General features: G+C 36.3%; 4 protein-coding genes across 4 annotated transcripts; 3 read left to right on the top strand and 1 right to left on the bottom strand.

Annotated features, from left to right (window-relative positions):
- The first annotated feature begins 11,430 nt into the window (after positions 1-11,430).
- Positions 11,431-12,168, top strand: LOC109167418. Its single transcript, XM_019316434.1, has one exon. It carries the CDS (start codon positions 11,431-11,433, stop codon positions 12,166-12,168), a length of 738 nt encoding a protein of 245 aa, XP_019171979.1.
- A 4,697-nt stretch (positions 12,169-16,865) lies between these two features.
- On the bottom strand, positions 16,866-17,557 carry LOC109167417 (uncharacterized mitochondrial protein AtMg00810-like). The gene is made up of 2 exons (XM_019316433.1): positions 17,278-17,557; positions 16,866-17,236 (listed from the first exon to the last, which is right to left on the bottom strand). The coding sequence occupies exons 1-2, from the start codon at positions 17,555-17,557 to the stop codon at positions 16,866-16,868; spliced, it is 651 nt and encodes a 216-aa protein (XP_019171978.1).
- Positions 17,558-19,642: 2,085 nt separating this feature from the next.
- On the top strand, positions 19,643-21,143 carry LOC109167416 (protein FAR1-RELATED SEQUENCE 5-like). Its single transcript, XM_019316432.1, has 3 exons — positions 19,643-20,424; positions 20,744-20,753; positions 20,871-21,143. Exons 1-3 carry the CDS (start codon positions 19,643-19,645, stop codon positions 21,141-21,143), a joined length of 1,065 nt encoding a protein of 354 aa, XP_019171977.1.
- Positions 21,144-21,152: 9 nt separating this feature from the next.
- LOC109167415 (protein FAR1-RELATED SEQUENCE 5-like) lies at positions 21,153-21,971 on the top strand. Its single transcript, XM_019316431.1, has one exon. The coding sequence runs from the start codon at positions 21,153-21,155 to the stop codon at positions 21,969-21,971; it is 819 nt and encodes a 272-aa protein (XP_019171976.1).
- Positions 21,972-24,022: the final 2,051 nt, after the last annotated feature.

Raw genomic sequence — 24,022 nt, 5'->3', positions numbered from 1 at the left:
GTAATATAAAATCAAGTAGAATCCTAAGGTACATCTTGCATTCAAGACTCACGGTGCAATTTCAGTGTTGAAATGAAACTGAATAATATAACATTTCACATATTTGAGTGTATATTGTGCAATGAACCTGGAGTTATATCGAAATGAACATGTAGTTGCATTTTAATGAAACTATAGTGTATATAAAATGAACTAAATAACATTTTCACATATTTGAGTGTATAATATCAAATGAAACTGTAGTTATATCGAAATGAAAGTATAGTTGTGTTGAAATAAAACTGCAATGTATACAAAATGAAACTGAATAACAAAGTTATTTTTTTCTAACCGCGCAGAACAGGTGCTGTTTCTTTTAATTAAACAAAATGACGTCGTTTTGATGTGCGGTCCACAGTATAATTTGCCTCAATCTTACCATTATTTTAGGAAAATTACACAAATTTTATCATTCTCATAACTTCAAACATTTTATTTTAAACTCATTGTCGATCCAAAATTATTACCACCATTTTAAATGTTTCAAACTCATAACTTTCCAACGAAATCTACACTCGTACAAGCAAATTGTGTTTCAAAGTATTATATCAAATTAGCCACACACCAAACATGTGCCTTATTATGTAAATATAAATATAACGTGCTATGGATTTTTATTTTTAAAATTGTGTAACTTTAGATATATAGGTGTTGGAATTCAATCATTATATCGTGCACCAGGGCGCACAATGCATTGTGCGCCCCGCCCTACACAAAACGACGTCGTTTTGATGCATTGTAAAAAAAAATTCTCTGTTTCGGATGCACATAAACTCATAACAAAGTACGTAATACACATAAACTCTTAATATAATACACATAAACTCATATCATAATACACATAATAAACTCTTAACAGAATACACATAAACTTTTAACATAATAACATAAACTCTTAACTGAATACACATAAACTCTTAACATAATACACATAAACTCATAACAAAATATATAGAAACTTTTAACTGAATACACATAATGAGATTTGGTCCGTTTGAACGGATGGAGTGGCGTTCGTTAGGTCAATCCCCGTCAACAGCAATTGAAACGGCGGCAAGTTCTCAAATTGAGAAGTGCCTCGCAGATTAGGGTTGTTTGCCCGAACTGCGTTACAGATCGTTTGTGTTACAACGTCAGTTTCAAAATCACTGTGTGCTGCGCTCTACAAATTTTCACGGCGTTTTGTGCCTGAGTGTACATTACTATGTGCGCCGTGGTGCACGATATAAATTGCCATTGGAATTATACCTGGCCTAATAGAGCCGGTATATTGAGTTTGGCCTGCTTAGAATAGCCCAATGAGAAAGATGAGAGAGGGCGAGGTGGCAAATAACTCAAGAGTAAAGTTATAGAGATCGAGTTGACTAACATTCATCAGAAAAGGCAACTGTGTGAGACAAAGTGAAATTGAAGAATGGTGTTTATCAACTGTTATCATTCCAATATTATATTGTCTTGTCATATATATTTTTGTTCAGTGTTAAAGTAAGTTTTGTCAACCACACATTTAGATTTTAACAAAAATATAATGTAATTAAGTATTATTTATTGTTAGAGTAATAAGTTTTGTATAAGATTGTCTCAAAAAAGAGAGCCAAGAGATAGATGAGAACTTGTTATAATAATATTATTATTATAATTGTTAAACCAAGAGTTAATTAGTTTGTTAATTAAATTAAGTAGTGGGTGGTGTGTATGCAGTATGTGGCTTAGTGTATGTGGAGTACATGGAGCATACATTCTTAATTTTTAGCTTTATTATTATTCCTCTTTTACTATAAAAAGGCTGTGTATCAATCTTTTTCAAACATCAATCAAGTTAATTCAATTCTCCTTCTCTCTCTCTTCTCAAATATATATTATATATATATTATAGATATATTATATTATATTTAATATATATTATATTAAATATATTATATTTAATATATCTAACATTTGGTATCAGAGCCAGTCAACCTTTCAACCCCGAGATATTTTCCGTAGTGAAATATGGCTGCAAATTTCAATATTGTATGGACGGGTCCCAAATTGGACGGGAAACTCGATTACAATTATTGGCAAATTATGATGTCCACACATTTGCAAGCTCAAAATCTTTGGAGCTTTGTTGATCCCGGTCTACCCGAAGGAGCTGATGCAGCCGCTATACGGCGTGATAAATTGGCCTTGGGTCAGATTCACCAAGGTGTTCATTATTCCATTTTTGGGCAATTAGCTCGTGCTCAAACAGCAAAACAAGCTTGGGACATCTTAAAGGTGTCACACAAAGGAGTCGATCGGGCACAGAAGTCTAAGTTGCAGTCGTTCAGAAGGTTGTACGATAATTGTGAGATGACCTCTACAGAAACAGTAGATGCGTATTTCACTCGTCTTATTGATATGGTGAATAAGATGAGGTTATACGGAGATACAATTGAAGATGGTGCAGTGGTTGAAAAAGTTCTACGAACTATGCCGATGAAGTATGACCATGTGGTGGCTTCAATAACAGAGTCACACAAAACCGAGTTCTTATCAATTGCAGAGCTGAAAGGTATGGTAGAAAGTCATATTAACAGAATTGCGTCAAAATCGGAACCACTAGCTGAAGAAGCTTTGAAGAGTCAAGTCACCCTTAATGTGACTGGCACTAATCAAAGAGGTGGAGGATCTGGTAGAGGTCGTGGAAGAGGAAGAGGAGGTTCTGGTGGAAGAGGTCGTGGTAACTTCAACCAAGGAGGAGGACGTGGTAACTCCAACCAAGGAAGAGGTGGAGGTAATACCAAACAAGGTAAATTTCCATTTCATTGCTACAATTGTGGCAAGTATGGGCACAAGATTGCAGATTGTTGGTATAAAGAGGACAACAATCGTGGAAATCAAGCAAACATTGCTGAAAATACTGCTGAAAAGTCTGGTGAGAATTCTGAAACCTTACTTTTGGCCAGTGATAGTTTTTCTGCAGATAAGAACATATGGTTCTTGGATACTGGGTGTAATAACCATATGTGTGGGAAGAAAGAATTGTTTTCTGAACTAGATGAAACAGTCCGGTCTGAAGTAACGTTTGGCAATAAGTCAAAGGTTCCAATTTTGGGAAAAGGTAAAATCTCTATTCAGTTGAAGGATGGTACTCACAATTTTATATCCGATGTGTTCTATGTTCCTGAACTACACCAAAATTTGTTGAGTTTGGGTCAGTTGTCAGAAAAAAGGATATAAGATACATATTGCTCAAGGGTGTTGTACCATTGAAGATGCTAAAGGAGTTTTGATTGCAAAGGTAAATATGTCCCAAAATCGACTATTTCCTTTGAAAATTAAGCATACTCTCCTTGATTGCTTTAATTCTGAAGTTTGTGATGATAATTGGTTATGGCATATGCGGTTTGGGCATTTTCATTTCTCTGGATTAAACTATCTTGCGAGAAAGGAACTTGTTTCTGATTTACCTGTTGTGAATGTCCCTGATCGTATCTGTGAGATTTGTGTGATTGGGAAGAAGCATAGAGATCCCTTTCCCGTGGGAAAGTCAAGGAGAGCTACAAAACAGTTGGAGATTATTCACTCAGACCTATGTTCGTTGGAGGTTCCATCACATGGAGGTTGTAAGTACTTTATTACTTTCATTGATGATTTCAGTAGAAAAACATGGGTTTACTTTTTGAAGCAAAAGTCTGAAGCATGTGATGTTTTCAAACAATTTAAGGCTTTTGTTGAAAAGCAGAGTGGTTATGAAATTAAAATCTTGAGAACTGATAGAGGTACAAAATATATTGCCTGTGATGATTTTCTGAAGAAGAAGGGTATTCAACATCAGATGACAGCTAGATACACTTCACAACAAAATGGAGTGGCTGAGAGGAAAAATAGGTCAATCATAGATATGGTGAGGTGCATGTTGAAATCCAAGAATCTGCCTAAGCCTTTTTGGGCAGAAGCTGTTGCTTGTGCTGTCTATGTGTTGAATAGGTGTCCAACTAAAAGTGTCCGTGATAAGACGCCCGAAGAAGCTTGGAGTGGGAGAAAACCCTCTATCAAATATCTCAAGGTTTTTGGATGTTTGGCATATGCACATGTGCCAAATCCGTTGAGAAAGAAGTTGGATGATAAAGGTGAGAAATGCATATTCATTGGTTATAGTGACGCTTCAAAGGCTTATAAACTATACAATCCTGAAACTAAAAAGGTTGTTATAAGTCGTGATGTCACTTTTGATGAATATGGTGCTTGGGATTGGTTAGCTAAAGATGAAAGTTCAGTTGTTATTCCTGTTGTTGAAAATATTGTTGATGAGCAACCGATTCCAGATAATGTCCAGTCTCCTTCACAGCCAGAGTCGTCAGTTCGACGATCTCAGCGCGAGCGCCACTTACCAGCTCGCTTGCAAGATTATGTTTTGGGTCATGATAATGACTTGTCGGATGAAGAGATTATTCAATTTGCTCTTTTTGCAGATTGTGACCCTTTATCCATTGAGGAGGCTGCTACAGAAATTCATTGGCTTAAGGCGATGGATGAGGAGATACGTGCCATTGAAAAGAATGGTACCTGGGAGTTAACAGATTTACCTCCTGGGAAGAAGCCAATTGGAGTAAAGTGGGTTTACAGAACGAAATACAAGTCAGTATATCCAACTTGAAGACGAAGACATTTCTTAAATTGAAGAAGGAAATTGGGATGACCAATATATCCAACTTGGTTTAAAGGAGGCAATGTTATAATAATATTATTATTATAATTGTTAAACCAAGAGTTAATTAGTTTGTTAATTAAATTAAGTAGTGGGTGGTGTGTATGCAGTATGTGGCTTAGTGTATGTGGAGACATGGAGCATACATTCCTAATTTTTAGCTTTATTATTATTTCTCCTTTACTATAAAAAGGTTGTGTATCAATCTTTTTCAAACATCAATCAAGTTAATTCAATTCTCCTTCTCTCTCTCTTCTCAAATATATATTATTATAGATATATTATATTATATTTAATATATATTATATTAAATATATTATATTTAATATATCTAACAGAACTATATTATTGTATTAAATAATATATTACAAATGTGCAGATTACAGGAATATATAAAGAGGGAGTCTTAGGTAAACTGGGATAGGAAAACATTATCTAACTCAAATACATAGAGTCCTAATAAGGTGAACAACTCATGAGTAAAGTTTTAGAGGGTTGACTAGCATTCATGAGAAAAGGCAACCGTGTGGGGCAAGTAAAATGTTACTTTTATCATTTTGTAAGGGGCTTTGATTTTTATAAAATTTTAGTATTTTTATAACCATGCACCATGCATGCATAAACAATCTACAAGTGTATAATATGCTTTAAGAAAATATTACTAACGTTGAAAGTCTTTGAAATACGAGAGTATGTGATATGGAGATAGGGTATGGACGTACGGGTGAGGGACACAAATATTTCTATATCAACATCTATAGAATCAGAGGAAATAACGGCAACATCAGAGACTGAGGAGTTAACAATCCGTCAATCGGGAACGAAAAAACCTTAGCTAGCTGGGATCAGCTCAGAACTTATAAACTGAGAGAATCATAGGGACACTAGGATAGAGAATCATAATGTGACTCAAATACGTGGGGTCCTAATAATATGGAGATAGGGTACATATGTTGCTCGAAAATTATTATCACAATTTTAAATGCTTCAAAATCATAACTTTTCCAAAAAATCAACACTTCTTATCTTATATATTATTTTTATCCATTATTTTCTTATGAATTGTTATGGACGGTAACGAGGTAAGGTGGGGCAAGGGAGTATACTCCCTATCACTGTCGTCTTCCACGAATTCCCACACGTACTGGTACACACTTTGGCATTCTCGTCCCAGATAGAAAACCATTCTTCATCCCGATCCCCGTCTCTGCAAAGAATTTTCGGAGACCGAGGAATCTCCATCATCTGTCAACCTTTAGTCATGCAAGTATAATTCGTAATACTTAAGTAAAAAAACTAAAATCAATAACTAAATTTTTCCCAATCCCGAATCCTGTTGTAATGGAGAAGGGGTATCCTCATCAAGAACATGGGAAATTGACATTTCAATTAATTCAAAAAAGAATATGAATATATATGTAATTATAAAACGTACACATCCAATATGTGAATACAATACAAGCACTCTACAACCTTATAATAATTTTAATTCAAACAAGAATATGAATAATTTCGATTACCCCGGCCTCAATCCCTAGATTTTCCCCATCCCCAATCCCATTGTAATGGATAACGGGAATCCTCATTAGGAACTTGAGAAATTGACCTTCCAATTAATTGTGTCTAATTTAATACTTAGAACAATAGATACGTTGTTTATTATATATCTTTCTATTATAATTTGTGTCAATGCAAAGGGATATGAAATTTGATTTGATATATTTATTATGTATTTTAGGAATGAAGGATTTTGTGCACCTCAAATTTGTCAATGCAAAGGGATATGAACTTTGATCTTTAATATTTATATATTCTGAGAAGGATTTTCTGCAACTCAATTTTACACCCATGTTTTCTTAACGAAATAGGACATCTTATTTTATTATTAATTGAACTGGAAAAAACAAAACAACATCCCGACAAGTTAATGAACCTACCAATCAGCTCTTGAGTCCCTTGCTCAAACGAACTATACATTATCATGGAAGCATCCGCTCCGCAGCGCAGAGAACGGTGAGCTCATTAAGCTTTTTGAGCACCCCTCTCTTTCTTTTTTGGTAGGATGTTTTTCTTTTTGATTGATTCATAATATATGCCAATCTTAATCTCCGTTTTGCCATGATATATATATATATATGTGTGTGTGTGTGTGTGTGTGTGTGTGTGTGCGCGCGCGCGCGTGTATACATGCTGAGATGATATGATATTTATAGGGCTACAAATATGTGGAAAATTGAATAAATTATTGATTGTATTTTTTTACAGTAATGTTACACCTTGTGACGAATATTTTTTCCTAATATACATTATATGACTTATTATGGTTACTTTATTGGATTTTTACTATTTCATGATAAGCGATCAAGTTCTATATTAAGAGTGATGCGATGTTCTCATTTTAAATTTACTTGTTAATATATTATCATCTTGACATGCAATTACTTATTTTCATTTCTTTATAGTTGGTTATTAAATGTATTAAAGTCCAGCAGCGCCTTCTCTGGTGATATTTTTGGCTAATCTAAACAAGAGTCCACAAAAATGTTGATATTTTTTTGAATTTATTAATTCAACAAATTATATGAAAATATTAAAATTTACTTCGTATTAATTAACGTATAAATATATATATTTTTGTGCTTTTTTTTCAATTTAATTTTTAAAAAAATGACATAATAACTATATAAATTTATATATTCATCAAATTCAAAAATTAGATGCAACCTTTAGAAGTTATTATTTCATGTATAAATAACTTTTGAAATCTATTTAATATAACAACCAATTTAATATTATAAAAGAAAAACATATTCCAGGATGAATTTTCATGATTCATGTTTGATTTCATTGTTCTTTCAAACATTATCAACAATAAGTTAAATTTTATGCCGTGCATCGCACGTGGGCAAATATATTGAAAACATGGCACTAGCTAACAACATCATGAGAGTCCTAATATAAAATTATATTTTCAATATGAATGTATATATTGGACCCGATTGAATAGTTTTAAGTCGAAGAAACTCAAATCTATGGCAAGGATGCCGACCCCGGGGTGGGCCTAGGAGCGTTGGGTTACAGTTCAAGTCAACATATGAGGTCGGAGAAACGTGGTCAATTAATATCCGTTACAACTGTTGTAACCGTTACGAACTCTATTTGGGAAGCATATGAGTCATTATGTGCGGTATTGAAGTATGTAGCCATTAAAACTTATCCTTAGTTATACAAATAGGCATCCTTATTACTTATTAGAAAGATATTTAATTTTATATTGTTCACATGGGTATTATATACTGATGACTAAAAATGAGTTGAACATAATTACTTAAAAAAAAAATGAGTCGAACCGAATTACTTTAAAAATATTATAAATAACATTTTTTGATACAAAGAAAATAAGAATGATTCATCAAATTATATAAAGTTTAATTTTGTTGTATAGAGTGTCTTCCATTACTTCATCATGTGCTGCAAAAGTTTACTTTCTCAAGAGGTAATAGAAAGAGAAAATGGGAAATATGAGAAAAAAAAAAAACTGAAAAGTGAAATAAATAATAAATATTAATGTTTGATTACATTTAATGAGGTGGTGCAAATAGCACTTTTTATATTTACACCACCTATAAAATTATTATTACACCTATTAAATAAGTGGTGTAAATAGCAAATAGGGTGGTGCAAATAGAATTTTCCTTACATAATTTATATCGGCCCATGTGATTTCCAATGATGAATTGGGGCAAATGATTGTGTGGACCATGGTCCACACAGTGTTATGTGAATCATAACAAAAATTACATTTTAAATATATTAAATGTACATTATTTTTATACTGAATGTACATTATACAATATAATGTACACTCAGTACAAAAATAATGTACATTCCCTGAATACAATGTACATTATTTTTGTGCTGAATGTACATTATTTTTGTACTAAATGTACATTATTTTATAGTATACAAAATATGGTCCACATAACTTGTATGGACCATGGTCCACACAATAATGATTGATGAACTGGTGCCCATGGGATTGTATTTTTTTGTACACGAGCGAAAAGAAGTCGCCATTTTTTTAAGGTAATACAAATACAAATAAATGCCAGTACATCAATATGATGTACCGGTTCTCCAAAATAAGAAAAAAAATCATAACAACAATAAAACATATGGGTCCTATTTGGTAAAAAATTGGTTTATAGGTCAATTTTAGCTTATTTGACCACTATTAATTGTTTTTTTTTTTTTTGAAAGCCCACTATTAATTGTTTGATTTAGTTAAAATCTCAATATAAATGTTTGGTTAATTAGATTTTTGCAACTCCAAAAGGCTAAAATTCAAAAAGTTACTCCAAGTAACTTTTTCAATTAGCTTTTTGAGAAAAGAAATTATACCAAACAGCTATCAGCTAATAGCTAATTTACAAAACACTTTTCTACAATCAGCTAATTTTATCAACTATTTATACCCTCTAATTAACACAATCAGCTAACAACTATCAGCTAACAGTCATTTTACCAAACATGACCATGATTTTTTATTTCTAAATTTGTCTACATAGCATTATTCAATTTCAAATGTGAAAAAATATTAATGAAGTTTTTGTGCATCTTGTTGTGTATTAGGACTCTATGTGTATGAGTCTGTTTAGAACTTCTTATCCTTGTCACACTATGACTCTCTACTTCTTATCATTGTCACACTGTGACTCTCTATTCTATATATTCACATCATCTGATCTCATTGTAATTAAGTTCAGAAAATATAATACAATCAGTTCTCATCTGGTATCAGTTAGCTAGGGTTTTGTGATTCATAAAATTAAGAAGATGCAGCGCTGCGATGGCAACCTTAATTACCGTGGAGGTCAGCAACGTGGCTTCGATGATCCGTGTCAAATCTGTAAAGTTTTCGGCCACACAGGAGTCAATTGTTTTTGGCGCTATGATGATCCGTGTCAAATTTGTAAACATTTTGGTCACACGGGAGCCAATTGTTTTTGGCGCTATGATGATCCGTGTCAAATTTGTAAACGTTTTGGTCACACGGGAGCCAATTGTTTTTGGCGCTATAATGATCCGTGTCAAATTTGCAAAAGTTTCGGTCACACGGGAGTCAACTGTTTTTGGCGATATTCAGGGGCTCCGGGTTCTCAGGCTAATTTGGTGTTTCAGAATGGTTTAGTTGCTAAAACCTCGTCAAATTCTCATACTTGGGTTCCGGACACTGGAGCCACAAATCATGCAACTCCGAACGTCGCTGCTCTTTCTACATTGGAGAAGTACACTGGTAATGACACTTTACGTGTCGGTGACGGTATGGGTTTATCTATTAGTCATGTTGGCCATGCCTCTTTTAATACCCCTTCTAGATCATTTACATTGTCTGATATACTTCACGTTCCGCGTTTGTCTAATTCTTTATTATCTGTTCAGAAGTTTGCATCCGATAACAAAGTTTTTTTTGAGTTTCACCCCTCCTTTTTTGTTGTAAAAGATATCAATACCAAGGAAATACTTCTTCGGGGCAATAGTTCGGGGGGACTATACACACTTTCATTACCTAGTTCGTCTCCGTCAGCGTTTATTTCCGCTCATGCCTCGGCTTCCACTTGGCACAATCGTCTAGGTCATTCTCATAACCGTGTTCTTAGCCATATACTTCGTTCTTGTTTGGTTAGTGGGTCTCGTGATAATATTCGTTGTCATAATTCTTTATGCAATGCGTGTCAATTAGGCAAATCTGCCCGTTTTCCCCTCTCCCGTGTTGCTTCCTCTAGTTCTCAAGTCCTAGATCTTATTTACACAGACATTTGGGGTCCTGCGCGCACTTTATCTACTTCTGGCTTCCGTTATTTGTGATCTTTGTGGATGACTATTCCCGTTATACATGGTTCTTTCCTATGAAATTAAAGTCTGATCTTTATGTCATCTTTGATAAATTTCGTACTCTTGTTGAACGGTCCTTTAATTGCAAAATAAAGGCCATTCAGTCTGATTTAGGTGCTGAGTACAAAAAGTTGCATTCTTTGTTTGTTCAATTAGGAATTCAACATAGACAATCCTGTGCCTATACACATGAACAGAATGGTCGTGTTGAACGAAAACATCGTCACATTGTTGAAACTGGTCTGGCTCTTCTAGCTCATGCCTCTGTTCCTTTGAAATTTTGGGATTTTGCCTTTGAGACTGCTATCTATTTAATTAACAGAATGCCATCTTCTGTATTAAATAACTCCAGTCCTCATCTCCTGTTACATAAATCCCCTCCTTCCTATCTTTTTCTTCGTGTCTTTGGGTGTTTATGCTACCCTCATCTTCGACCATATAATCGTCATAAGATGTCATACAGGTCTTCTCCATGTGTCTTCCTAGGTTATCCTGAGTCCTTTAGGGGGTACAGATGCATGGACTTACATACTAATAAGATTTACACATGCAGGCATGTCAGATTTGATGAAGAAGTTTTCCCCTTTGCTACTAAAACTTCTTTGCAGGATCTATCTACTCCGTTTTCTGGACCTTGGGCGGAATCTGTTCTCAGTCACAGCACACCTATTCCTGCCGTGTCCAATGATGAGCTGCCGGAACCGCCGCTACCTGCTTCATTCGAACCAGCCGTGGTTCTCCTTTCCTGCTTGTTTTTCTCCTTAAATCACTGCAAAAAGTCACAATATGTTCCCCGACATGATCCCCTACATGATATACTCATGGCGCAAGACAGATCACACAGCCAATACGCCGCCAATTTCATGATTTGCTCATGGATTTGCAAGTCGGTTCATCCTTCCATCGTACAGAGTATCATGTATATGGATAGGGCTACGGAAGTCTGGAATGATTTGAAGAAAAGATTCGCTCAGCTAGACGCACATCGCATCTCAACCTTACAAAACGAGATCTACAGTTTAAGGCAGGGAAATCTCTCGGTGAATGAATATTACACTAAATGTAGGGCTCTTTGGGAACAGATGAATGAACTAAGGCCAATTCCAATGTGTAAGTGCAATCCAAGATGTTCCTGTGATTTAATTGAGGAAATCAAGAACGAACGAGACGTAGATTGCATCATCAGGTTCCTCCAAGGCTTAAGTGATGAATATAATTCTCTAAAATCTAATGTTCTGGTTTTAGATTCTCTGCCAGATATTCACAGGGTATTTGTTATGGCTGAAAAGTATGAGATACAGATGAACACTGCAAACATGAATGCTTTGGAGATAAGTCATGCAAATGCTATGCAATCTACACAGACGATCAATAAAGATGTGGTAGCTGCAGTCAATTACTTCAATGGTAGAAGAAACATGAATAATGGCAGTACAAACAAGACTGCCAAATGTACGTTTTGTGGCATGAATGGCCACACTGTGGAGAAGTGCTATAAAAAGCAGAGTTATCCCCCGGCTGGGTGCCAGGCTTCAAGTCGAAGGGAAAACAGCAGATAATGGGAGCATCTACAAGTAGCGATGACAATGTTCCATCTGACCAGATTCAAAAGCTTATTTCTCTATTACAGACAGAAATAGGCTAAAACAAAGCTTCCACCGTTGCAGCTGTTTCCTCTCATGCCTGTGTTCGACAAGTAAGACTCTCAAAATGAAGGTAGATGCTTAACCAATACTCGTGTTAATTCAATTACATTGGATCCCTCTGTATGGATATTAGATTCGGGTGCTACAGATCACGTAGCATGTTCTTTAGATTTTTTTTGAATGAATATCATGTTATTAAAGGAGCAGTGGTTAATTTGCCACATGGAGGACACATTGTAGTGGAACATGTGGGGAATATTAAGATCAGAGATGGATTGTGGTTGAAAAATGTTCTACATATTCCTACCTTTCAGTTGAACATACTGTTTGTTACTAAATTTCTTCAAGATTCACCTTATGACTTAATCTTTGCCTCTGATCATTGCCTTCGTCGGGAGAAACATGGGAAGATGACTGGTTTTGCTAGAGAACAAAAAGGCTTATACTTGCTGCTTGAACCCCTAGGAAATGATAGAAAATCTTGCAATACCTCTACTATTTCTTGTAATATTGATGTTTGGCATCAAAGATTGGGACACTTTCCCGTTAAAAAGATGCAACACCAGCAAAAATTTTCTGTTTCTAATACTAAGAGTATATCTTGTGAAGTTTGTCACCTTGCCAAACACAATAGATCCCCCTTCCCTATAAGCAAAACTATGTCAAATGCGTGTTTTGATCTTATATATATAGATATTTGGGGGCCCTTCATGGTAAAGTCATTGGGGGGAGAACGCTATTTTCTAACCATTGTAGATGATCATTCAAGGTATACATGGTTGCATTTGAAGAGGGCCAAGTCTGGAACACAAGAATTGGTTAAGAAATTTCACAAGTTTATTCACACTCAGTTTTGTCTATCAATCAAGGCCATACGCAGTGATAACGGGAAAGAGTCTAACATGGTGAACTTCTTTGATGAGCATGGCATTGTCCACCACCGATCGTGTGTAAATATGCCTCAGCAAAATGCGGTAGTTGAACGCAAACATCAGCACATATTAAGTGTAGCAAGGGTCATTCGCTTTCAAGCAAACCTTCCCTTGGAAAAGCCGATGCTGAGGGCAATGTGTGCTCCATGATGCATATTTGATCATCTGATTACCGTATCTAGTTATTGAATGGAAAAGCCCTTATCAGCGTCTACACAAGAAGATCCCTGACCTTAGCAACATCTACTCCATCTCAATCAAGGCACAAAATGACTGCACGAGGCAGAAAAGGTATTTTTGTTGGCTTTCATGCAAATACAAAAGGTTATTTGATCTATGACCTGCATGAAAAATTGATATTTACCTCCTGTGATGTGGTGTTTTACGAAACACAATTTCCTTTCGGCAATGAAAATCTTAATATTGTTATTGATCCACCATCTGTGTGTGGACCATCTCTGCCAATCATTCCTATATCTAATTGTGAGGAGTTTAACATTCAAGAGTTGAACATGAGCTCTCTTCAAGCTGACAATGGTAGTATGAACCATGAAGCAGCAGACAATAACAGTAATCCTATGCAAGCTCCCTTATATCTTGAGCCAGTGAATGTCAACAACAATTCAAGCAATACTGTCCAACCTACACCAGGAGACAACAACACATCTCCAGGATCTCCATATGAAAATGCCAGGGATGCATTCATAGGAAAAACTTACCACATGCGCAGACATCGCAAGCAACAATAAGGAAGCAGTAAACAAAAGAATAAGAAGCCAAGCTATTTATAGTAATTTCTTTCCTATTTATTTTTATTCAGATTTCCAAGTTGTTTTTTTAGTTCCTATTTTTTAGGATATGAATGTTAAGTACCGTTAAGCCTTCAGTATATATATCCTTAGAAAGACTGAAGGGAGGCATCAAATTTGAATTTGAATTTTGGAAAATTGTCTTATGACATTTGGGAGAGGAAGATATCTAAAACTCTTCAATCTATTCCTGTTTTTTCTTGTTTTCTTCGCTGTCTCTACAACCATAGGGAAATCAAGAGCAACCGTTCCCTCGTCTCGCCCAGTGACGCGTTCACAGATTCCCGAGCCCATAACAGCCAGTAACACAGATAATAGAGAAAGCCAACCGGATCATCCTATATGCCTCAGACGATCAAGCAGACAAAGGCAAGTCTCATGCAAGCTACACGATTATTACTGTGAAGCAGTAGCAAAAGATGGGACACCTCATGTTCTTTCTAAGGTCGTTTCTTACAATGGCCTTACTCCACATCACAAAGTTTTATCAATGGCTACTGCTGCTGTGGATGAGCCTAGGACTTACAACCAAGCCATCAAACACCCTTGCTGGAGAAAGGCAATGGATGCGGAAATCACAGCTCTACAAGAAAACAACACATGGGAACTAAGTGATTTGCCTTCGGGAAAGACACCTATCGGATGCAAGTGGGTGTATAAAACTAAGCTGAAAGCAGACGGTACAATAGAGAGGCACAAGGCAAGGCTTGTAGCCAAGGGTTACACACAACAACTTCGTGTGGATTACGTTGAAACCTTCTCACCAGTGGCAAGGATAACCACAATCCGGACGTTTCTAAGCGTTTCTGCTTCTAGGGCTTGGCATATTTTCCAAATGGACGTCAACAATGCCTTCTTGCACGGAGATTTGAATGAAGATGTGTACATGGCTCTACCTCCCGGATTCCAAGCTGAGAAACCACACCAAGTCTGTAGATTGCTTAGATCCCTATATGGTCATAAACAAGCGAGCAGACAATGGAATTCCAAGTTGAATGCAGCATTACTTCACATTGGATTCACTCAATCAAAATCCGATCCACCTCTGTTTACAAAGGGAACTGCAACAAAATTTATTGCTCTGTTAGTGTACGTTGACAACATTATAGTGGTCAGTGCCCAGCTAGACTTAATACAAGAGCTCAAGCAATTTATGGATAGCACTTTCAAAATTAAGGATCTAGGCTGTCTAAGTTACTTCCTGGGAATTGAAGCAAAATATTCAGTTGATGGTCTAAACATTTGTCAACGAAAGTACGCTCTGGAAATACTAGATGAAACTAGATTTCTCGGATGCAAGCCTGCATGTTCACCAATGACGCAAGGCTTGACATTAGCTCACATTGATGGAATTCCCATTGCTGATCCCAGTAGCTATAGGCGTTTGGTAGGCAGAATGTTATACCTCACTGCCACAAGGCCCGACATAGCTTACGCCGTGCAACAACTAAGCCAATTTGTTGATGCACCGACGGACAAACACCTATCAGCGACACATAGACTCTTGAGATATATCAAAGCCTCTACTGGACAAGGTCTTTTCTATCCATGTAACACAAATTTACAGCTCCAAGTTTTCTCGGATTCAGATTGGGACAAATGCTTTGAGACTCGAAAATCAATCACAGGGTATTGTGCCTTCCTAGGAGAAGCACTGATCTCATGGAGATCCAAGAAATAGGCCACGGTTTTAAAATCATCATCGGAAGCGGAATACCATGCATTGGCTTCCACAGTTTGTGAAGTCTAGTGGCTTACCTATCTACTTCATGCAGATTTACAGGTTGAAATGATAAAACCAGCGAATATATACTGTGATAACAAATCGGCTATAGCAATAGCCGAGAACCATGTGTTCCAAGAGCGCACGAGGCATATCGATATCGATTTCCACATTGTCCGGGAAAAGCTATAGCAAGGGCTAATCAAACTTCTGTTTGTCTCTTCTGCAAATCAAATAGCCGATGGATTTACTAAGCCTCTCTCTGCTCCATTGTTTCAGATTTTCAAGTCTAAGTTGGGCACGCAAGACTTACACGCGCCAACTTTAGGGGGGGGGGGGTATTAGACAATAAAGACCATGAAGTTGTAGACAAATCAAGGGTAGATTTCTTTACTATTCCAAGAATCAGTTGTAACGGTTTTTACCGCCTTAGCTTCTTTACTTGTATTCTTCCTCTACCAGAATAATCTAAGTTGTATCTTCTTCTTCTCCTTTCAATGCATACTGCCATATTCTTTCCCACCTGAGTTCTTCATCTCATCACTCGACAATGTTTGTGCTTGCTATTAGCTTTCATTCATCGCAAATTAACAACAATTGGCTACATGTTTTGTTTACTTGGAAACTTATAACATTCATATGCTTTGGTTTGAAGGGCATGCTAAAGAATATTAATTTGTTTAATATGTTGAATTTCTCATTTTTTTTAGATTTGGTTGTTATAAAATAAATACAGGTTCCCAAGGTTTTTATTGTATGTTATTAATCATATTACTTTTAATGTCAATTAGATTAAATTTTGAATTAATGTTTAATTTGAAATAGAAAAGTATGATATGATTGTCAAACCAGAGTTACCATGGCATGAATAGATGTATCATTCCCGATTGCAGGAAATTAAAAGACATAGCAATATAGGGCAGATGAGAGTAGGTTTTCTGGAAATAGTATTTATTGTATATCGATAATAATAATAATACAACCAATTGATAAATAACTCAAAGACAATAAGAATCCTACTAGGAGTATTCCACTAAAGTCCTAATACACCCCCCAAGCTCAAGATGGGAGAGACACGATATTAAGCATTTTACGTAGAAACTCAAAACGCGGAGCCGGCAGTGGTTTGGTGAAGATATCAACCAACTAGTCTTTGGTGGAAATAAAACTAACCTGCAGCTCCCCAGAAGCCACCTTGTCCTGGACAAAGTAAAAATTGATCTCAACGTCCTTCGTCCTCGCATGAAACACGGGATTAGCACAAAGATACGTCGCACCAAGATTATCACACCACAAGCGCGGCGTAGCGCCAGGAGGAAAACCAATCTCTTGTAATAATGACACAATCCAAGTAACCTCCGCCGAAACATCTGCAAGCGCCTTGTACTCAGCCTCAATACACAACCGAGCAACCGTTCTCTGCTTGTGACAGACCCACGACACCAAATTCAAAACACAAAACACTGCAAAACCACTGGTAGACTTCCTATCGACAGAACAGCCAGCCCAGTCCGAATCTGAGAAGACATGAAGATCAGTAGATGAAGAAGCAACTAACCATAACCCAAAGAAACAGTAGCCTTGAAATAACGCAAGATGCGCTTTAGAAGCTCCCAATGACCAACTGTAGGAGAGTACGTGCATGAACTGACAGAATGATTTACCGCATAAGATAAATCTGGCCGGGTAATAGTAAGATACTGCAAGGCACCTGCTAGACTGCGATACTGAGTAGGATTTTCATACAGCTCATCAGAAGACTCAACCCGAAAAATCGAGGCCGGAGTAGCATGTGGTTTGCAATCAGACATGCCAGCTTGCTTCAGAATGTCTCCCATGTACTTGCGTTGAGAAAGAACCACCCCCCGTCAACAAGAACAGTCTCGATACCAAGAAAAGACCGCGGTGACCCCAAGTCACGGATCTTAAACGCAGACAAGAGCCGACCAAGCAAAGTATCCAGTACAATAATATAATTACTCATCAAAATTATATCATCAAACATAAACAAATAAAAACACCCTGGAGTCCCCAACCGACTCCACCGAATAGTAAAACAATGAAACATCAGTTTTAGAAGACTAGAAACCCACAAAAATAAGAAAGTCATGCAACTGTTTGAACCAATCTACTAATCTCCCCGACAACGGCGCCAAAAATTTGATGCTAGTGGTTTTAACAACAAATAATAAGTTAAAATTTAATAGTCTATTCAACCCCAACCCTTTTAGACTTTTAACTCCCCGGGACAAACACAAACTAAATATGAATGAATATCATAAGCATTGTCATTTGTCAAGATAATTTGTGTAGCTAAAAGAATATAAAACAATTGGATTTCACATATATTTTATAACTTATAAGATAATATGATTAATATATGCTCATGAATATATTTTCTATTTTCGAATGAAAAACTTGGCGGGGCGGGAGCTGGACGGAGGTGAGGCCAGGCGAACGGAGGCGTGGCGAATAGAGGCGAGGCACGCAGACGGAGGAGGGTTTTTTATTTATTTATTTATTTTTTTTGTCGTGAATGAAAGCTTCAAATTTGATTTGCGATTTGGGGTTTTTTTTTTTAGTGATTTTCTGCGGTGCCCTCAGGGGTGGGAGCCGCGGAATGTTATATTATTATTATAATATATAACTTCCGCGGCACCCTGTCGGGGAGCGGTGCCGCGAAAAGTATTATAATAATAATAATAATAATAATAATAATAATAATAATAATAATAATAATAATAATAATAATAACAATAATAATAATAATCATAATAATAATAATAATAATAATAATAATAATAATAATAATAATAAAAACATTCCGCAACACCCTAACCAAGAGGGTGTCCCGGAACGTTTTGTTATTATTATAATATATAAGTTTTCAATTTTGATATATATATATATATATATATATATATATATATATATATATATATATATATATATATGGAAGGGCTCCCGTGCATTTACTCCTTCCCGTGTATAATGAGGTTAAATCTGAGCCCCACGTAGCTCTTGATCGAACGAATCAGATTAATAGGAAAAATTAAGCGCGAATTGCTCATTAAGGGCATTTTTGTCCTTTTGATTATATTAAAAAAAAAAATCTGTTCTTCTTCTTCGAGCGTTTTCAAAATTCACCATTGATTCCTAATCTTCTATATTTCCTAATCTCAGACGAATTTACGATCTCTACGAAATTGGCAATAAGATCTATTCTCTTCGTCGTTCAATATCATATTCGTCAAAATAAACCCTAAACCCATCAAAAACGTCACCCGAAGAACAATGGAAGAATTCGATCGAGGTATTACCCAAATTCTATCGCTTTTCTGGAATTAATTTTATCTGCATTTGTATTGGCATCATTCTTGTCTTAATTACACGCACATTAAGCATGCAACTTAACCACCGAATTACTGAGCTACTTTAAATTAATCCGAGCCTAGAGCCTTACGCACGTAGATGATATGTGTAGCCGCATCATTTTTAAAAATGCACATATTACTGTTTTCCTCACACATGTTATCCGTTGAGCACACGCACATTAATTCCTTTCCAGACGCATGTTATGTTACTGGACTCTCTGACGCGCGTTAAGTAATGACATAATATTTTAACAAACACTCACGCATATTAACTGTTTAACATGTGCACGTTAACTATTACCCTGACGCACGTTAATTTCTCACTTGTCGCACCTACTCTTGTATTTTATAAATCTGCCATATTGACAATGATCTGATTAACTTAACGCATATTAAGTGTTCACATTACGCACGTAGAGGCTTGCAACAACACGATCATAACTTCATGCTTTATATCTTACAGTTCCCATTGACATTCAATCTACCAACAACCCCAGTTTGAGTCCCAGCCGCAGCAGCAATAGTCATACATTAACCATATCTCCTGGAATGACACAGTATTGGACTCCTCATTGTGAAGACGAAATCAGACCAGCAGTAGACATGATTTTTAAAACATTGGATGCTGGTATTGAATTCTGCACTCATTATGCTGCGAAAGTCGGGTTTGACACGAGGTCTAGTTCCGTCATTACAGCACGTGACGGGACAAAAACTCAAAAGCAAATCGTTTGCAACAGAGAAGGATTTAAGAATACAGGAGCTCAACATTGTCACTCGCAGTCAAGTGCAGATGCAGGGGAAGGTCCTTCCCGTCCAAAGCGGCGAAGGGTTTCAAACAGAACTGGTTGCAGAGCCAGGATTATGTTTAAGTACATTGGAGCAGCTGGGTACCAAGTTACCACTTTTATTGAAAAACATAATCACAACATGTCTTCGGTTCTGGCAAGGCAGTTTCTAAAGGGAAATAGAAACATATCCAGTGTTCACCAGAAGTTTATACTCGACTGCGCTAAAACAAATATTGGAGCATCAAAATCACACGGTTTAAACAGTCATATTGTGGGGGATTACTCTGAAGTCGGAGCAACTGTAGTGGACTTTAAAAATGTCAGAAGGGATCTCAGAGCATACATATTGGGAGCTGATGCACAAATACTGGTGCATAATCTTATTAAGAAACAAGAGATGTGCCCTGCATTTGCTTTTGACTACGAGGTTGATGAAGATGAGCAGATGAGCAGACTGTTTTGGGCAGATCCAATGTCAAAAAAGAATTTTGCTGCATTTGGAGATGTTGTCTCTTTTGATGCCACGTACTCAACAAATAGGTATATACTATTCTATTCACGTTCTTTCGTATGTTTCATTAATTAATACACATTTAGCATTGCCTGATCTGTTGAGACATGTTAAGATTTAGACATGTTCACTGTTTTATTGGAAAAGAATTGAAATACAAATAAGCGCACATTGTCGTTTTATACCACGCATCTTAAACGCTTCTGTCTCGCATATTAATGCGGAATTTCCAGAATTACACCTCAATTACATACATGTGCTATTTTAATACTTAATGTGCGTTACTATAATTCTCTAAGTGCGGCAGTTTGACACCTGCATACTGTGATGACGCTTTTTGTCTTGTAGGTACGATCTGGTTTTTACACCCTTCACCGGAGTTGATAACCATAAAAAATGTATAACATTCGGTGCTGGACTACTGTTGAAAGAAGACATTGAGTCTTATGTTTGGCTCTTTGAAAAATTTAAAAAGGCAATGGGTATGGAACCAAGAATAATTGTCACCGATCAAGATCCAGCTATGAAAGTGGCGATTCCAACATTTTTCAAGCAAGCCAGGCATCGTTATTGCATGTGGCACATCATGTGTAAAGTTGGGGAAAAAGTGGGTCCTACGCTGAACAAGGATGAGGAATTCAGGAACAAACTGAACTCAATCGTTTGGACGTCATCTTTGGAACCTCCTGATTTTGAGAAGCAGTGGAGAGAGCTCATGGAAAAGTACAACTTAGTCGAACACAACTAGTTTAAAACTATGTTTGAGGCTAGAAAGCATTGGATCCCAGCGTATTTTAGAGATGTCTTTATGGGAGGACTACTCAGGACAACTTCTCGTTCCGAAAGTGAGAACTACACGTACAGCCGTTTTAATGGTCCCCAATCAAGCCTAGTTGAATTCATGATGAACTTTGATAGTGCTCTTCGATCACAACGTAACACAAATGCAAAGCTCAACAGTGACAACGAAGGGTACAATCCAGATATGAAGACGCCTCTGGGGATTGAAAAGCACGCTTCAATCGTCTACACCATTATTGTTTTCTATCAAGTTCAGGAAGAAATATGTGCGTCCTGTTTCAAATGTATGGTGTTGAGTGTTAGAGAAGACGGTGGAATGTTGCACTATGATATTATGGATGGAAAGAACAAAAGATTTACTGTGGTGCACAATGTAAATGACCATGAGGCCAAATGCAGTTGCAAGATGTTTGAGATGGTTGGACTGTTGTGTAGACACATATTTGTGGTCTTTAGAGACCTTGAAAGGATCCCTCTGAAGTACGTGGTTAATCGGTGGACTAAGGATGCATCTTTAGAAGCTACATTTGAAATAGATGGTGTGATTTACGATCAGAATGGACCAAAGGATGAAAAGAAGATGTTGTTGAACAATGTGTGGTCTGATATACACTATTGTATGGATCTGGCAGGTTCAAACATGGAGCAATTGACTGCATTTTCCCAAGTGATTAATGAACAGAAACAGCTGCTACTGTCAGGAAGGGAGAAATTGTCCCCTCAGCACAGCAGGAGGACTGTTATAGAATCATATTGTGGATCAACAGAAATTTAAGAGATCAACATACTTCCACCGAAACATGCAAAGAACAAGGGCAGCGGCAAGCGTATCAAAAGCAGCAAGGAGTTGGCAATGGAAAAAGAAGAGGGCAGGAGGTGCAATTTTTGTGGTGTTAGAGGAGATCACCATGACACCAGGACTTGCCCACTTAACCCCAAAAATAAGGACAAGCAAAAGGGTAAGAAAAAGGCATAGCAGACTATTATTTCAACGCCTTTACAGTCGAGAACGAAAATGGATAGCAAATATGAAACACAACTACTTAGTTAACTCATTTCAGAACGCTTTTTACAGTTGAGATACTTGAATTTAATGTCCAGCTATTACTAGTTTTTGTTTTTATCACTGATTTGTATTTAACAATCACTGCTACTAGCTTAATGTGCGTGTTATTATTACTTTACCCACGCGCAGTTAATTCTTAATATGTGTTGATTACACTTTTAACGTGCGTTACATTAAAACTTAATGTGCGTAGTACAGAAACAGAATGTGCATTGGTTTATGTATAGAAACTTTGGTCCGTGGTAAACGTCTTTACATGCGTCGATTAACATTTAACTTGCGCGACATTAAAGCTTAATATGCGTACAAAGGCAATATTTAACACTTTCTTTCTCTAATATGCGTTTAATTATTAGTTAATATACGATGCGTTAAAGATAATTCTAATATGCGCGACTAGAAAACTTAAAGTGCGTTTATTTGATTATGAAATAATTTGCAGACAAAATGATACAAGAACAACATGCGTGTAAATATAAATTTAATTAATTTGCATCGAAATAAATGATTTTTTAAAGCCAAAAGTTTAATGTGCGTCGTGAAAACAATTAAAGTGCGCGAAATATCAATCTAATATGCGATTATTATATATTATTAATAAATCCAACAGTTTAATGTGTGTTGGGAAACAAATTAAAGTGCGCGAAATATCATTATAAGATGCGTTTATTATATTTTATTTATAAATACAAAAGTTTAATGTGCATCGCGAAACCAATTAAAGTGCGTGGAATATCATTCTAGGATGCGTTTATTATATTTTATTAAAAAAAAAGAAAAGCAAGTAGAATATGCGTTAATGATAACATAATAGATCACATAATAGACATAAAATGATAATATATAAATTTTATTAATTCATAAATTGTATGACGAAAATAACAACAAGTCGTCACATAATACGCATAAAAATCTTGATATTTTAGTCAATATTCATCCTTATTACGCAGCCTCCTCATTGATTACATCCTCATTAGCCAAGTTTCCAACAGGAGCGTCAGGAACCTGTTCATCCATCAAATCGTGAAAGTTACTAAACAGTAAATACATCAATAAAATTATATATGTAAAAAAGGGGGGGGGGGGGGGGGAACAATGTAAGTATGCAGTAGATCACCTCTTGATCAAAATCATAATCTTCTCGGTCATAAGAATATGTTGGGAACTCAGCATCGTCTTTCAGTAATATTGCCCCAGTTCTCTCACAGAACATCAGCATATACCAGAGACTAGAGGTCTTGTTTCTGTAGGTACTATAGGCCACCTCAAATCTAATGAGTAGATAAGCTTTTCCTTCCACAAATCTGTTGCCGCGCCTTTGCGCAAACGGTTGTGGAATGTGCATATGAATAAAAGTCCCCTGAAATTATTTAAAAACAAAAAAAAAAACACAAAAAACATATGCATCAACAGTATATTTTATAAATATAAAATATTACTCCGTAAGATTTATATTACACTAAACAAAAATAATACCTCTACATCGTGAAGTACACACTCTATAGATCGAATTCTTTCAGAACCTTTAGTTTCTGGCAAGCGAACAACTCGTAGCACTCGAACCCTAATTAAATTCCAGCGCAGTCCTATGCGGAGTTGGTTTCCAACTACTTCGGTGTGGGGTTCGGCTGCCATTGAAACTCTCTTTACAAGGTAGAGTAGAAAAGCAAAAATGTGTTTGAAGGAGACAGGTTTGAGTCGAGAATAATGGTGGATTTAAATAGCAAATTCTTAAACGAATGCGACTGTTCGTATGTGAC

This window comes from Ipomoea nil, unplaced genomic scaffold (genome assembly GCF_001879475.1).
Source record: "Ipomoea nil cultivar Tokyo-kokei standard unplaced genomic scaffold, Asagao_1.1 scaffold3162, whole genome shotgun sequence".
Lineage (NCBI taxonomy): Eukaryota > Viridiplantae > Streptophyta > Magnoliopsida > Solanales > Convolvulaceae > Ipomoea > Ipomoea nil.
This window is presented reverse-complemented; position numbering and strand designations above follow the sequence as displayed.